Here is a 16,518-nt window from a genome sequence, read left to right on the forward strand (position 1 = left end):
CAGAAACAGTGCCCAGAGATGACTAGAGATATGGCCCCGAAGAAGGCTGGTGACTTAGAAGAATCCAGAGAAAATACTTTGAAAATATCTATTTAGAGACTAGATACAATGCAAATATGAACAGGGAGAGAGACTTTTTAGTTCCGCTGCACAAAGACAAACTCCAGATCATCGACACATCAAAGATCAAGTGTGACAGAAAAGCAACTGACGTAACTGAAATCAAAAGCTTTGCAAAAGCACAATATACACATGAGGAAATACAAGATCAAATACACATTTCAGAACTCCATCCAGTCAGAGGGTGACTATGCTACAGGAGCGAGAATATCGAAGGAACCGGTACCGACAGTACCGATACGACCAACGACGATTCTGCTACTGGGACTCTTGAGGTTGTCAACGCCACGCTCAAGAACAACGTCCTTCAGGGCGCCGACAGTCGTCTCGAAACTGGCACGCGCGAAAGCAGAGGATGCTTCCTTGACCAGGCCGTTACGACTGAACGCCTTGAAGCCACCGGATTGGGTCATCACATCACCAATCAAGTTCAAGTGACGGTTGTCAACGGAGATACTGTGACCACCGAAAACGGCATCCATTTCACGAACAATAGTAGCACGAGCGGCTTCAACACCGTAGAGGTTGAGCATGTCGTGGATGGAGTTTGTGTACATCGAGTGGGGCTTGATGATGTCCTGGTAATCACGCATGGCAAGCAAGTTGACACCATCCGTGAGGATGTTGGCGGGATCACCCTTCGCCTCGTCGGCTTCGACAAAGACACAGTTGCCCATGCCGGGGATGGACTGGATAACGGAAAGATGGAGGACCTTCTCGACCAGAGGAAGGAGCAGAAGCTTAGGAGTCTCGACGTCGTACTGTAGTTGAATGTGACAGGTGAGACCCTTCTTAGGATCGAACTTGAACTTGGTGATTTCCTCGAACTGGCCCATGACGTCTTGCTCGCGCGACTTGCTGTCTTGGGCAACTTCGTCGTCAGAGTCATCCTCTGAATCGGATCCGTCCTTCATTTGCACATCACGAGTGGTCTTTGAAGGCTTGCTGGATTGTTCTTCGTTATCATCGTCGTCGTCAGGAGTGTCTTGGCGGTTGATGATGTCCTGCTCGGCGTCGTCAGGTGCCTCGTAGGAAACCTGGTTGCCGCGGTTTTGAGCTCCGGCGGCCCGCTTGGCGTCGTCCACGTCGTCCTCGTCGTCATCGTCGGCAGGCTGCGCCTCTGAGTCGGCGCCTCTGGGTGCCTCTGCGATTTTACCAACGGAGACACCGATTTCGGGCTGAGAAGTGGTACCCTTGACACCCTTCTTCTCGTCATTACGCTTCTTGAGCTCGGCCTTGGTGAGCTTCACCAAGCGAGGAACAAGCTTGGACTGCAGAGCAACCAAGACATCCTTGGTCTCAATGGCGTACTCCTTGGTGTACTCTTCAGCGGAGAAGAAAGTAATTTCAATGTCGTAAATCTTAGCCTTCGAGTGGCCAACGCCAGAGCCAATACGCTCCTTGACTTGGACCTTGTCAACAAGCTCAGCGATAGTAAGCTTACTGATAGCCTTAGCAAACTTCTCTGAGTCCTCGTTGGAGATCTCTTCGTTCAGAAGCAAAGTCATCGTAGGGGTCATGATGTTGGCACTTGCGGTCATGACAATTTCACGAAGACGGGGAATACCCAGTGTGACGTTCTTCGCTGAGTGACCAGCCAAATGGAATGTGTTAAGTGTCATCTGTGTAGACGGCTCTCCAACAGACTGACCAGCCATAATTCCGACCGCTTCACCAGGGTCGATGATAGACTTCATATACTTCATGTTCATCAAGGCCTCGAAGGTCTTCTTGGTGAACTTGCCCTCGATGTTCTTCTTCTTATCCTTGATGAGCTGGTTCTTGTTGCTGTCCGTGTACTAGAAAAGGGTTAGCATGGCGAATGTTTCCATGAGGCGTAGTGGCTTCTTACCTTCTTGAGTTCGTTGGCAAACGCTTCAGACGTACTACCCAGGTTTCCTCCAGGGGGAAGCGCGACAACACAGGATCCATGGCATCAACCTTTCCGGTCTTGCGAACAGCCTTCATTGCGTCCTTGTGCCAATTGGAAACATCTTCCTTGGCCAACTTGTGGAAATCGTCGGCTTGAACCTGCTTGGAAATGGAGACGTGGTTCTCGGCAAGGAAGTCGAAGTCGTTGAGGTGGACTTGTTTGGTGATGTCAAGACCGTCCTCTCCGTACAAGAACTGGACAATAGATCCGTCGGATGATTCGCGAACGGATGAATCGTACTCAGCCTTGAGACCTTCCATACCCTTGATCAAACAACGCTGCAGGTAACCAGAGCGCGATGTCTTGACGGCAGTATCGATAAGACCCTCACGACCAGCCATGGCGTGGAAGTAGTACTCTTGGGGCTTGATACCAGTCAAGAAACGACCAGAGACGAAACCACCAGCCATGGGGTGGGTTTCGAAGGCCTTGAAGGAAGGAAGAGTCTTTCCACTGATCATGAGCGGTACACGACGACCTTCCAAAACCTGCTGACCCAAGTTACAAGAAATCAGATTGGCGTTGACACCAGATCCCTTGGCTCCAGATATCGTCATAGACTGCATCTGGTTCCAGGGGAAAGGCTTTGCAAGACCGTGTGGCAAGCAAGCACTGGTGATTTCAGAAGAAAGCTTAGCAGAACGGGAGTTGGAAACGCTATCCAAGCCACTCTGCTTGTCGTCGTCACGAAGAACCTCCTCCAATCGGCGGTTCAACTCGTCGGTCTGGTCACCAGGAGCCTTGTCCAGAGTCACGTACTTCAGAGCGACCTCGCGACCCATTTGAGGCGCAGTGGCCAGCTTCTCCTTACGAATGCGGTCACCCTCCTTGGTCAACCGCAGATCGTCAATACCACAACTGAAGGCACGCAGATTCAATACGCGGGTAAGAAGTCTGCCAAGAACACCGATCAGCTTTCCGGCGGTGCTGTAACCGTAAACCTCGTGGATGGCATCAATGAGACCTCCAGCGCTGGGACCAAGCTGCTTCTTATCAAGAATACCGCAAAGATATTCTCCATCTTGGAAGATGACCTCTCCCTCCTCGTTGCCCTCGCCCCATCGGTTACCCGGGGTGGAAGACTTGCTCTTCAGGGTCAGACCTGCGCGCTCCGCGGGCTGAATGTTCTTGAGGATTGTTGTGATAATCTGCTTTCCGGTCCACAGGCACTTTGGCTTCCGCATAGCGGGTTCAACTAGTTGAATCCGGTCACTGACAATGTGCGAGTGCTCGGGTCTCAAACAACTGTACAGCAACTGGTGGTAATCTTCTTCATCATAGAAACTGTCACGACAAGTGACCCACGTTCCCATGGAAATGTGATCTTGAATCAGACCTCTCAGGGGTTTGCCTGATGTGGCAACGAGGTATTGGTGATCGGCATCCGCAAGCATTCTAGCTTCTGCCTGGGCGAGTTCGTTCTGGGGGAAATGCATGTTCATTTCATCACCGTCGAAATCAGCGTTGTAGGTGTTACAGTTGGCGTAGTGCATGCGAATGACGCGTTCGTTGGGAAGGACACGGGCTTTGTGACCCATGATGGAGGGTTTGTGCAGGGTGGGCTGACGGTTCATCAAGACGTAATCACCGGTGGTGAGGTGACGGTAAACCTTCTTGTTTCGTGAGCCCTTCTGGCGCCAGTTTGACGGGGCAAGCAATTGATTAGCGAGCGCCGTCCGCTCCTCGAGGTTCTTGAACTTGAGGTTGACAACTTGGCCGTTCTCATTCTCAATGGAGGAAGCACCAGGGTACTTGTCGGGGCCGTTGATAACGGCTTCCTTCAACTCCCAGAAGTTGTGATTTGTCACAGGCTCAGGGAATGTCAATTTCATAGCGAAGACAAGGGGAACACCGATCTCGTTGGGCTCGATGTTGGGATCGGGTGAAATAACACTACGGGCAGCAAAGTTGACACGCTTTCCCATCATGTTCTTTCGGAAGAGACCCTCCTTCTTCTCAAGAATCTGCTTGATACCGTTAGGCTGGGCAGCAGCGGCAGAGCCCGTGACCGAAGTACGATCGCGGTCGATCAAACCGTTAATCTGATCTTGAAGCAACACCATTGCCTGGAGAAGATCACTGTAATTGCGGGCCCGAGACATTGTCTTTTCCTCCTCGTTTTGAATTTCTTTGCTAATTTGGTTGATGGTGTCGCAACCCTTCAAAATCGCGTTGAATGAAGTGTTCTGTTGTGCCTCCATGACTGACCCAGCACCTTGCTGCACTGCAGGGCGGTATTTGTTTGGTGGCACCATCAAACTCTTGATGAAGAACATGTCCTCGGTCACAACGATTTGTCCCTTGGGCACAGGCCGAGAGTTATAGACAAGCTGGAGAACCTCGCTGTCCTTTTGGAACAAGAAGTGCAGTGCTGCATAGACTTCGGAAGAAGACATGAACTCCTGGCCGGAGGTTGCCTCTGCTTGCTGCATGACAGCCGCTCCGAGACGGATCTCTTCCTCGGCGCCATGTAAAGCTTCTGTGCTGTGCTTCTTCGACTGGTATTTACGTTCTTCTTCCAGAAGAACCATGGTGTTCTTCGCCTGGAATCCTCCTTGTGTCATTGCCAGCTTCGACTTCTCGAGCAATTGCTTGCGGAAAATCTTGTTATAGCGGTCCTTCTTGTAAGAGGGCGACATACTGCGGTTTAGTTAGCGATGAAGCGCAAATTGAAGATGTTTCATGTAGAAACGTACCCGCTGCAGTTGACACATTTCTTGTAAGAATTGATGTCCTTCAAGAAAGTCTTGATCAACTCTCGTCTGGCCTCGGCGGCAATGGGATTTTGTCCACCGGTCATCAATCCTTCCAATTTGCCCGACTTTTTAGCTTCTTGAATGCGCCGAGTGACATAGTCGGTCCGCTTTTGCATGAAATCCTCGTCGTCGAGTTCGTCGTCATCATCCGAATCTTGCTCCTTGCCCTTTGCTGCCTTGGACTTTCCGCCTTTAACCGACCCCATGGTGTCGACAATAGCGACTTCGTCGGTCAACCCATATTGCAAAAGGCGCAGCTTGCAGATGTACATGTTGACTTGGTTGCGGCCCATTTGGAGGCGAAGACAGTACACACATTGCGCGCGGAGGAGACGGAAAATGTGGTCGAAGAAAGTGACGTTATAGAATGGTACTGGAAGCTCAATGTGACCGGGGTGTCCAGTACAGGTGAAAGAGTTCTGGCGACAGGTAGTGCATCTGTGAGAAAATCTCTCGCATTAGAGGTTGCAGGATATAATGGACATTTCGAGGAGCACATACACATGGTCACCCCATGCACCCATAGCAGGGTCTTGCAAACCGCCAGGGACTGGGTTGTTGAAAGAATCCAATGTCGGAGTATTGTGAATGCGTTTCACCGAGAGAGCTTTAATCTCCTCTTCGGAGTAGACATTAAAGTCGACCCCATTGATGGTCGAGGCGACCGGGCGCGCGAATGATGCCATTGTAGCCTGTAGCTCCTTGAGCAACAGAAAACGCAGGCGCACGAAATCAAAGTGCTCGGATCAATCTCCAAGTGCTTTAGTTCTGGAGCGAACTTTTTTTCCGGAGGAGCAACTTTTTCTGCTATTCCTTACCGCCTTACCCTTAGGTTTCTGCGATCGCCGTCACTTTACATCGGACTTTCTTGTCACCAGTGCAACCTCTTGGAACTTTCAGCTGCTGAAATTCTGAGAGAGTGAGGTGTCTTGCACATCATGGCTGACGCGTCGGGAAATGCGCTGAAGCGCCCTCATCCAGATGATCAAGACCTCTCCCAAAAACGGACCCGTTCCAACAATGGGTCCCCAGCACCAGGCCAAGGAGGCTCTGCCCCGGGCCAAACAGATATCAACAAAATGATTGCCGAAGCTAAGGCCAAGGCAGATGCTGTGCGCGCTCGCCTGCAAGCTGCCCGTGGTGGCGCGACAGCAACACCAACACCACCCGCGACCGAACCCGCGAGCCCTGCTCCGCCAGCGCCCTCCCCCGCCATGTCAAAACTTGAACAGATGAAGGCTCGAGTAGCAGCAGCTACTCAGCGAGCTAGCGCCCCATCTCAATCCCGACCTGCTGCGCCGGCACCATCCCACCAACCCCCCACCCGCGACGACGAGGGCATGAGCCGAGCTCGTGGTGGTCTAGATGTCGGCCTTCATCCTGCACTTCTTGCTGATACCACGTCCGACTTCCGCAGCGGGAAGGGAAAGCAGCCCAAGCCCAAACGTGCGGGTGGACCCCAGCTTGATCTGTCTGGCCCGTCTGTGGAGGAGATCAAGAACAACCCGTATTTTGACCCAAATCTCAATCCTAAAGCTACTGTCGCAAAGCCACGGCAGTCTCGCCATCTTGAATTCAACCCACATGGAAAATATATTCAGCAGGGTGCGGCTAAGCGCAGACAGGACCAGTTGGAGGCTATGAAGAAGAGAATCGCCGAGAAAGCACGACAGGCCGGTCTTGATGAAGAGATGGATGTTGAGAAATCATTCCTTGTCCCTGCTCCACCGGCTATAGAATGGTGGGATGAAGCTCTTATCAATGGCAGTGACTATTCTGCCATCGATAACCAACAAAATATCAAAATCGACATCCCCGACTCCCCAATCACCGCCTACATCCAACACCCCATTCAACTAGAACCTCCACAGGAGAAGCATGTGCCTGCCCAGAAAGCCATGTATCTGACTCCAAAGGAGCAGGCCAAGATTCGCCGCCAGCGACGTGCAGCAGATCTCAAGGAAGAGCAGGCCAAGATCAGGCTGGGTCTTGTCGAGGCACCTGCCCCCAAGGTGAAGAAGCGTAATCTTATGCGTGTTCTTGGAAATGAAGCCGTGAAGGATCCCACGGCTGTAGAAGCACGTGTCACCAAAGAGATTGCAGATCGCAAGGAGACGCACGAGCGGGCAAACGAAGAGCGCAAGCTGACCAAGGAGGAAAGGCGTGAGAAGTTAGAAGCTCAGCAAGAGAAAGATGCTTCTTTGGGCATATTCCAATCTGTGTATCGCATTGACAGCTTGGCAAGCGGCCGGAACCGTTTCAAGATCGGCAAGAACGCAGAGCAGAATAAGTTGACAGGTATCTGCGTCATGCATCCAAAGCTCAATCTCGTGGTCGTTGAAGGCGGCAAGCACTCTATCAACAATTACCGGAAGCTGATGGTGAACCGCATTGATTGGACTGAAAACCCTGGATCCGATCGAGTTTCTGCTGATAGCCCCGAGGCCAAGGTTACGTGGCTGTCCACACAAGACGAAAAGGGAGAACCGCGCGACTTCAGTCAGAACACGTGCACTCTCATCTGGGAAGGTCAAGCCAAAGGCCGAGCATTCAGAAGATGGTTCGGTGCCCGTGTCTGTGAAACTGACTCGGCAGCCAAAGAGGCTCTGTCCAAGGCCAAGATGGAGAACTTTTGGACTTTGGCGAAGAGTGCAAAGCCAGCTGAATTCTGACTTCTGTCTTCTCAATGACTCTTTTGTATCTATTACTGCTGATAGCGATTTATCTTTCTCCATAGCCTTTGTCATTCTTAAACTTGTGTTTCAAAGTTACTTTTCTATTGACATTGTCGCCTAAGGGGGCACACTATGAACCAAAGTGGTTTGAAACTATGTGAACCTATCAGAAAACATTTTGACAAAAGCAAAAAATCCAGCCCATCCATGTAAACTCCGCTCCATATGCAAATAGTCTGATTTCAAGATATCAGAAATGTGGAAAAAAATCACTGTGCTCATGAGGGAGGGGGGCCTTGGTTTCCTTGGCTCAGGCTTCGCAGCAAATCCAACTGTGCTTTAACCTGGTCAAAGCCCATGGGTGGGGCCTGGCCCTGAGGAGCTTGCTGCTGCTGCTGCTGCTGCTGCTGCTGCTGCTGCTGCTGCTGCTGCTGCTGAGTTTGCTGGTACTGAGGCTGATATTGTTGGTACTGTTGAGGCTGCTGCTGGTATTGCTGCTGCTGTTGCAGAGCAGCAAGGAAGAGTGGGTTGATGTGAGGCGCGCCCTGAGGAGCACCTTGGAAAACACCAGGCTGCATCTGAGGCTGCTGGAAGGGGAATTGGAAGGGGTACTGTGGTTGCGGTCCACCCTGGCCAAACTGTGGTTGCTGCTGAGCAAACTGGGGGTTCTGGGCTTGTTGTTGGGCGTATTGAGCATAGGCAGCGAAAGGCTGAGGCATGCCGTACGCTGGCTGTCCATAAGGAGCAGGCTGCTGTTGAAGAGGCTGGTGCTGGGGTTGGGATTGGGGCTCATGGCTCTGGTGAGGACGACGCTCATGATCCCAGTCTCTTCCACCTCGGCCAGCTCCACCACGGCCTCGTCCACCACGACCACGATCACCACGGCCGCGGCCTCTACCGCGGTGGCCACCACGTTCGTTGCCTTCGACCGGCGCCTCGCGGGCGCCCATCATCTCGTGGAGATTTGTAGGGCGTTCGAGAGGAGTGTAACCTTCAGCTCCAGCATCATCGTAGTTGAGCTCACTCTGGTTCAACTTAGACGGGCCTGGGGCAGCCTTTTTCCCTTGGGGCCATCCCTAGCCTCCTTTCTCTCTTGGCGCTTTTGCTTCAGCTTACGCTTGTATTCAGCTTCTTCCTCGTCGTCGGAGAATTCCATTTCCTCTGCCGCGACTTCCTCGTCGTGGAAATTGGATGCATCGCTTCCCTTCATGCCCTTGAGTGGCTGTGTGAAGACGAACGTAGAGTGTGCCTCAACATAGAAAATATCGATGCCCTTGACGAGACCCTTCTCCTCTACTTCAGCGGCAGTTTTGTAGGTCATGGTGTACAGAGGATTTTCCACTCGGCCCAATGTCTCAGCAACCACACCAACGACGGTTCGATCTGCAAAGCAAAGCAAAGAGCCTGATTCAAGGACCTGGTATTCTCCAGATGTGTTGGCCTCAATGAGGACGTTGTTGTCGATAGCGGCATGGATTTTGCCCAAGAACACGATCTTCATCTCGGGTGTGACTTTGACATCAGGAAGCGGCAAGACTTCTTGTTCAATCTCATTGGTTGTGCGAAGTTGTGCGCCTGATTTTCCCTTGCCATCCCCCTCATCATCCGAGCCACCCTCCGCATGCATGAGAATTTTGGCTTGCTCCTCTGCGCTCAGGATAGGGTAATCTTCATCGTCACTGTCATCCGAGTCCGAATCCGAGGAATCGGAGCTGTCCGAAGAGGATTCATACGGAGAAGAGTCGACTTCCCACTCTGGGTGCTCGTCTTCATTCTCGTTCTTCACACCAGCATCGATCATGTTGGCGTCGTGTGTATCGACAATTTCCATCACGTCGTCGACCAGAGCCTTTGGCTCGGGCTTGACTTCTGTCGTCTCTGTCTCCTCCTTGATTTCCATATCGGAGGCTTGGGGCTGGGGAGGGTTTTGGTTTCCCTCTTGGTTGGCGGCTGGACCCTCTCCACCCTGTTTAATGGTGGCCTCGGTTTCCATGCTGGTGTCTTGTTCTGTGGGATGGTCGACGAGGTTCAGCCCAGGAATCGAAGGTTGAAGTGGGCGCGCGGCATCATCTGTTGCACGAGACGCTTCCGCTGCCTGAGCGCTTGTGGTGGGTACGGGTGTCCCTCCGGTGAGAGGGGTGTTGTAGAAATCGCTAGCGTTGTCTGGGGTTCCTGCGACAGGTGGTGTATCGATGAGGGTTTGCGGTTTGGTGACGAGGCCTTCGCTGGCACCTGTGGCCTCATTTGAGGGGTTCTGGTGGTCACTCATTTTGAGCTATGGAGTTACAAGAAAAATGATCCGAACGAAGAAAAATAAATCTCGAACGACAGAAGCAGAGATTCGGCAGGAAACTTTTTTTATTCTGCCCGTATCTATAAAGCGGTGTGGTGATCTTATCACTTATCGTAGCTCCGATGCTCCGAGCTTCCAACTCAACTCGCCAAGTTGCAACATGGCAGGGAAAAATAATGCCTCGGGGGAAGGTCATACCCCTAAGACAAAGAAACAGTGCGCTTCATTTCCTCTCATGTCCAAATCTCAAGCTGACGTGGTCGATATAGACCCCCACCACCTCCGTTCTACATCCCCCTCAATATCGCCCTCTACATCTTCCTAGCTGCCAACTGTCTGGCCGCATTCTACGCTCCAATCCAGGATTGCGATGAGGTTTTCAATTTCTGGGAACCTGCGCACTACTTACAGCATGGATATGGCCTCCAAACATGGGAATATTCGCCGGTTTACTCCATCCGTAGCTGGCTCTACGTCTCGCTGCATGCTATTGTAGGAAAACTGGGATCAATGTTCGTCCACAGCAAGACCGCTGAATTCTACACAATCCGAGTTTTCCTCGCCTTTGTCTGCTCTGCTTGTCAGACTCGACTATACTCTGCAATTTGCCGCACTCTCAGCCCTCGCATCGGTCTATTGTTTTTGATGGTTGTCATATTTAGCCCGGGCATGTTCCATGCTTCAACCGCCTTTTTGCCATCCACTTTCACCATGTATATGTCAATTCTTGGCTTGGCAGCTTTCCTGGACTGGAAGAACGCCCAAAGAGCGGCACATGGCATCATGTGGTTTGGTCTGGGCACCATTGTCGGGTGGCCGTTCGCAGGCGCCCTCATTGTCCCTCTTTTGGCCGAAGAAGTTATTCTTACTCTTACCTCTGGGTCCATGGTCAATCTCTTTTGGACGATTGCCGATGGGCTCATTGGTTGTCTCGGCATTCTGGTATGTAAAATCTGTTCTAATACGAAGACCCAATCTAACATCTATATAGGCCGTTGAGGTTGCAGTCGACTATGCTTTCTTCAAAAGGTTTGCTCTGGTGCCCTGGAACATTGTTGCTTATAATATTTTGGGTGGAGAGGGTAAAGGACCAGACATCTTCGGAACAGAGCCATGGACTTTCTACATTCGAAACCTCCTTCTCAACTTCAATGTCTGGTTTGCGCTCGCTATGCTATCGGCGCCCTTCTTGGTTTTCCAAATCGCATTCCGATCTCACACTACCTCGTTACAAACTTCGTTGCGATCCTTGTCCTTGGTTGCCCCGTTCTACATGTGGTTAGGGATCTTCACGCTCCAGCCTCACAAGGAAGAGCGATTCATGTACCCAGCGTACCCGTTCCTGGCACTGAGCGCGGCCCTTTCATTCCACATCATCTTGACCTACCTCGGCTCCACTGACCGAAAGGAACTGGTCGGCCGTATTCCAACCAAGTTCAAGATTACTGCAGCATTGTCGGTGGTCCTCATTGCGCTTAACGCAGGAATGTTGCGCACCCTGGGTATGGTCACAGCATACAATGCTCCACTGAAGATCTATGAGCCTCTGCAGGACATTGCTGTCACACAAAGAGAAGATACTGTTTGTTTCGGTAAGGAGTGGTATCGATTCCCCTCGTCATACTTCCTCCCCCACGACTTGCGTGCCAAGTTCATTCAAAGTGAGTTCCGCGGATTGCTCCCGGGCGAGTTCCCAGATGCGCCAAGCTACCTCGAGCGGCTGGGAGGAGCATCGCAGATTCCGTCAGGCATGAACGACCTCAACATTGAGGATCCCAGTAAATACGTGAGTACTTTGAACAACTTTCGACAGTCGCTATCAATCTAACTTGACAATAGGTCGATATCTCTCAATGTTCCTTCCTGGTTGACTCTCACTTCCCTGGCCATGATGCGACCGAGCTCGAACCTCATTATGCCCTGGACAAGGATAACTGGGAAACATTATCATGCGCAAGCTTCCTTGACTCGTCTCAAACTGGGCTGTTGGGTCGCTTGATTTGGATTCCCAATCTCCCGATTATTCCTGATCGCTTCCAACGCAAATGGGGCGATTACTGCCTTCTTCAGCGAACTAGTGCCAAAAACATTGTATAGACCCAGAACGAAGTCTGGACATTTAACTTATTCAAATATCAATGTATTAACATTCGAACCTCTGAACAATCCAATTACCGCAGCTGATAGCAGTAGCGTCACTGTTCCCAATGCGGTCAAAATATCCCCAACTCCAGCGAATGATAAGCCGTGATCTGCAGATAGACCATTGATATGGTTTCAAGGCAAAGTCACCTGTCCAACTGCCCAGCTTGAATTGATCCCAGAATATGCAGTGTCGGATCCAACGGCTCAAAAGAGATGCGGAGAAGTACTTGTCCTCTTTCCCCGCGAAATGAAGTCAACGCCGTCCAAGCCGCAGCATACTAGCCGGTAGGCAGAGATAACGCGGTTTCTCGCATCGTATTAACAGGAACGGCAGCTCGCAAGAGAGACCCTTCTAAGAAGTTCAAGTCTGCACTTGATAAGGGCGATCTGGATCTACTTGGTGTCCACTAACTAATTGTACTAGATAAGTAGGCTGTTGTTTTCTCGGCTTTCTAGTCGCAGAGAAATGCTTCCCAAGTGGAGAAAGGTTCACTGTTGTCCTACTACAGTTTCTTGATTATATCAACATTATGTTGGCTTTCGAATCTCTGCGAAGCATACTACTGAGTATCCCGAAGGATCTCATTGGGATATTTCTGGTTCTCAATCTATGTGCTTGTCTCGGTGTCTTCGTATCAAGAAGATGGTCGTCTGGCGCGACTGTCAGAGCTCCCAGTCCTGACTTGGAGAAGCCTGCTCTCGGTGTGAGAGGGAAGGTTGTTAGACCACCCGGTGGTGAGTATATGGATCCAGCAATTTTGCGCAATCAGACTGACTCTTTATTCTTCGGTATAGAATGGACACCGTCTGATTTCAAGAGACCCACGGCAACACCCTATACAGACTGGAATGTACATTCAACTAAGCCCCTTCCCTATAGACCTTTCAGATATGGACCGTAAGTCGTACAATTCACCATCCTACTTGGGTAATTCATTCTCTGACCATTGACTCCAGAAAATACTTCGTCACTTTAGGACTCAGGAGCATGAACTGGAACGAATGGATTGGTATGATCATTCCCGATCTGAATTAATTATTCTATATGACTACTGACCACGTCTATGCCCACAGAACTAGACAACCACTACCTAAAATACCATGCCGACAAAGCCCAACGCATCGAAGAGCGCGGCAGCAAGTGCTGCCACACTGCACCAGAAGCGATGGACGGTGCAATCGAGCTTCTCAACGAACTGTAAGTTCCGAACAGCCATAGCCTTGATACTAGCCCACTCTAACACCGCCATCAGATGCGAATACCTCCCAGAAAGATACCCAACCATGTTCGAAAAGACCCCAACAGGCATATCCAACAAAGTGACCAACGAAACCTTCAACATAACCCAGCGCCCCCTCCCAGAAGACCCAATGGCAACAGCCGCACGCCTCGTCCAAGACGACCTGGCCATAATGATCGAACGACCAGACGGCGAATACTACCTCCTAGGCGGCGCAGTCCTCCTCGCCGGCTTCTGGCGCCTAACGGACAAATTCGGCATGCGACTTTCTGAAATCCACACCTCAGGCGACGTCCCACAATACAAGAGCAAGCTCGAGAAAGGAATGATGAATTTCTTCCGTCGGCTTCGTCCCGAAGACCCCGTTCTACGAAACAATTACTTCATCCAGGTTGACGATAACCTGGCTTGGTCACATAGTATTGGGCCTGAGGATGCGGATGAGGTCTCTTGGGGAACGGCGGAGAAGAATCGTGCTATTGAGAATCATTTCTTTCGTTCGGAGAGGCAGTCGCTTAGGAGATTGCCGAAGTCTGGTGCGGTGGTTTTTACCATTCGTACTTATTTCGAGCCTATTACTGAGGTTGTGAAGGAGCCGTTTGTTCCTGGGAGGTTGGCTAGTGCTATTCGGAGTTGGGGGGATGATGTTAGTAGATATAAGGGGAAGGAGAAGTATCAGGAGGTTTTGTTGGAGTATTTGGATTCGAAGCATCGGGAGCAGATTGAGGGGGGTCTGGAGGTTGACAAGGAGGATGAAATTAGGAGTTATCCTTTTTGAAACGGGCCTGCGACGGTTTCGCTTCTCGTGTCATGATATGATGTCTTACGAATATTTGATTCATTTTGCTTACCTGTAACATTCGCTGATGTTGGATGCATAGCTTTCTACATTCAACCAAACCTAAGGGTCACAACATTTCTGAATACATGTGACTACTTTAAGTGCAAGAGTAAAACGAACCTCGTATATTTCTAGAAGTACAACCCAATATTAACTATGATACAATCAGCACAACAGTCCAGAATCAAGACGTATCATGCGTTCATATAACCAACTCCATCTTCTTGCTTCGCTGAAAGTATATGCATACCCAAAAACAACAAAACCAGGACCAGAAACCACCCTCAATCTAAGGCTATATCTCAGCCAGAGAGCCAGCACGCCCCCGGCCCCGTCTTGCATAAGCCATCTCTTGCTCCTGGCGCCAGGAGCACTCATCACGGAACTCACAAATACGGCATTTCCAAGCGTCCATGACATCCACACCGCGGGGGTCTCTCTCACCACGCCACCATGACATCTGCTCAGACAGGTAGGAAGTCATGGTCGGTGGATCGAAAAGGAAAGACCTGCTTCCCAGGTGCTGTCGTTCCAGGGCTTCGTTAGCAGCCGACGAGAGGTATCGGGCTGTAAGCACTGGGGAGATAAGAGTCTGATATCCTTGGAGGATCTCTGGTTGAGTTTGAGAGGGGATGGATGAGGAGATGCCTTCTGCGTCCGCGGGCGGAAGGAAGGTGAGACGAAGCTGGTGTATCATTAGACTCCAAAGTTGTGTGAGGTTGTTGTGTGAGAGGAGAAGGCCCGTCGAGTCTTGACTATCGTCATTTTGGGCTTCGGTTGTTTCGGACTCTTGGGAGGAAAGGGCATCGAAGAATTGGTCGTTCAATCCACCGACTTCTGAGACGAAGTCATCGGTGAATGATTTTTGGGCATCGAAGTTATACCGAGCAGCCAGCACGTCGATTGTAACATCGTCGCTCGTGACAAGGCGGTTGAGCATGTGGTAGTAAAGATGCAATTGGAGATGAGTGGGTCGGAATCCGGAGCTTTTGACAGTAGGGACTGAACGGCTGGCTTTCGTCTTCACGTCTGTCACGTAGATCCGCGGTAGATTATAAACAGCCTCGGGAACTTTTGTTTCAACGGGGGCTGTCTGTTCAGGTTCACTGTGGCCCTGGCCCCATTCTGAAAGGCTCATTCCACCCCCGGAATTGGAAAGCAGGTAATCTGATAAAGACATCTGGTACTCCGGTAGAGCAGCTCGGGACTCCACGGCATTCGCATAGTAGCTCTCTGCGGTGGACTCGAGCTCGGAGTCAGGGCATTCATAGGATAATTGATCAATGATGCCATTGACAATCTGCCCGTCCACCATTCCCCAGACCTCCATTTCACGCGTGACACCATATTCGCGCAGCATGCGCAGTCCCTGGATGACGTTCCAGATCCTCAGACCCCATGCGTCCTCCTTTGTTTTGATCTCCACGGGCACAGTGGTATATATTTCATCCTCGAGTGTCTTGTGCATGGAGCTTCCCTTCTTCATGGCAGCCGTCCTCTTTTTCCGCCCATGTTTGGTTAACGTGTACCAATATTGTAGCTCACACCAAGCAGGCGAAACTAAATCGGTCACGGAGAAAGCTTTGTTCGGCGCCTGGCGGAACCGTTCGAGGGGTGTTCGAGTGTCTTGCGCGAAAACTTCGGGATCTTGCTGGGACCATTCTAGCGCTCGGATATTTTGGCGCTCGCGTTCTACTGTCCTGCCTTCAGTTGATTCAGGGTGCTCGACTAAACGCTTCGAAGTAAGATGTTAGCTTAACCAAAAACTCCGAATATGGATGCGATGGCAACGCGACGAGAAGTGACGTCGCGGGGGAGAACGAGACAAGCTTACCAGACGATATGGGCCTGCTGCTGTTGCCAGCGTGCGGACTCCATCTCCCCATAGCGGTCGGACTCCATCTAGAGCTCTGAGCTGGACGCGACCGCCACGGTGCACGAGGCTTTTCACGGCCCAGTACCTTAGGCAGCCGGGCACTCGGCTCGTCAACCCCATCCTCGATATCTGCGACAAAGACCGTTCGGACTGCAGGCTTTATAAAGTCGAGCTCTGAAATTTCCGGCAATTTTGGCGTGGTGAGCCGCTCGACGGAGACTGGGGTCGAAGACAAGGATGGTGTCCAGGGCGAGGTGGTGGCGGCCTGGCCGGTCGCAGGTCCTGTAGCTTTATTGAGCAAGTCGTTCAACAGCTGCTCTTCGTCAGGTGTAAAATCCGACCCGTAGTCACTGGAGTCATCCGATTCTCGTAGGCAGGACATGCCTGCGATCTGAGATCATGTCTTGAGGTTCTAAGGTTCTAGATCAACGGGGTGCGTCATTGGGGAGAGGGCGCGGGTTGTCATTCTGAATTCGGATACTCTGACTGGTCGGCCGAATACTCTCGGAATATCACTTTGTATCGTTCAATATTGCAATATTTTCAATTCTAGTTAATCACGCAAATGAAAGTCTAGATCTAGATCTCACTTGCTCTTGGTATCATATGCACCGCTCCCAAAGGGGGCAAAAAAAGAT

At 51.1% G+C, this 16,518-nt stretch overlaps 6 protein-coding genes across 6 annotated transcripts; 3 read left to right on the forward strand and 3 right to left on the reverse strand.

The window, feature by feature from the left end:
* Positions 1-308: 308 nt before the first annotated feature.
* On the reverse strand, positions 309-5,495 carry N7506_006723 (DNA-directed RNA polymerase I core subunit RPA190; the record flags this gene model as incomplete). Its single annotated transcript, XM_056956016.1, has 4 exons — positions 309-1,919; positions 2,008-4,693; positions 4,750-5,247; positions 5,311-5,495. The coding sequence occupies 4 exons, from the start codon at positions 5,493-5,495 to the stop codon at positions 309-311; spliced, it is 4,980 nt and encodes a 1,659-aa protein (XP_056810350.1).
* Positions 5,496-5,747: 252 nt separating this feature from the next.
* On the forward strand, positions 5,748-7,481 carry N7506_006724 (U4/U6-U5 snRNP complex subunit PRP3; the record flags this gene model as incomplete). Its single annotated transcript, XM_056956017.1, has 1 exon — positions 5,748-7,481. One exon carries the CDS (start codon positions 5,748-5,750, stop codon positions 7,479-7,481), a length of 1,734 nt encoding a protein of 577 aa, XP_056810351.1.
* A 281-nt stretch (positions 7,482-7,762) lies between these two features.
* Positions 7,763-9,753, reverse strand: N7506_006725 (RNA-binding snoRNP assembly protein NAF1; the record flags this gene model as incomplete). Its single annotated transcript, XM_056956018.1, has 2 exons — positions 7,763-8,547; positions 8,601-9,753. The coding sequence occupies 2 exons, from the start codon at positions 9,751-9,753 to the stop codon at positions 7,763-7,765; spliced, it is 1,938 nt and encodes a 645-aa protein (XP_056810352.1).
* Positions 9,754-9,937: 184 nt separating this feature from the next.
* On the forward strand, positions 9,938-11,874 carry N7506_006726 (dolichyl-P-Man:Man(6)GlcNAc(2)-PP-dolichol alpha-1,2-mannosyltransferase; the record flags this gene model as incomplete). The annotated part of the gene is made up of 4 exons (XM_056956019.1): positions 9,938-9,993; positions 10,047-10,719; positions 10,769-11,563; positions 11,617-11,874. 4 exons carry the CDS (start codon positions 9,938-9,940, stop codon positions 11,872-11,874), a joined length of 1,782 nt encoding a protein of 593 aa, XP_056810353.1.
* A 578-nt stretch (positions 11,875-12,452) lies between these two features.
* Positions 12,453-13,941, forward strand: N7506_006727 (heme-dependent oxidative N-demethylase family protein; the record flags this gene model as incomplete). The annotated part of the gene is made up of 5 exons (XM_056956020.1): positions 12,453-12,657; positions 12,718-12,820; positions 12,880-12,932; positions 12,997-13,120; positions 13,176-13,941. The coding sequence occupies 5 exons, from the start codon at positions 12,453-12,455 to the stop codon at positions 13,939-13,941; spliced, it is 1,251 nt and encodes a 416-aa protein (XP_056810354.1).
* A 358-nt stretch (positions 13,942-14,299) lies between these two features.
* On the reverse strand, positions 14,300-16,262 carry N7506_006728 (exonuclease V; the record flags this gene model as incomplete). Its single annotated transcript, XM_056956021.1, has 2 exons — positions 14,300-15,739; positions 15,801-16,262. The coding sequence occupies 2 exons, from the start codon at positions 16,260-16,262 to the stop codon at positions 14,300-14,302; spliced, it is 1,902 nt and encodes a 633-aa protein (XP_056810355.1).
* Positions 16,263-16,518: the final 256 nt, after the last annotated feature.

Source organism: Penicillium brevicompactum, assembly GCF_028827555.1.
Source record: "Penicillium brevicompactum strain IBT 35665 chromosome Unknown utg000005l_segment0_segment0, whole genome shotgun sequence".
In the NCBI taxonomy this organism is placed as follows: Eukaryota; Fungi; Ascomycota; class Eurotiomycetes; order Eurotiales; family Aspergillaceae; genus Penicillium; species Penicillium brevicompactum.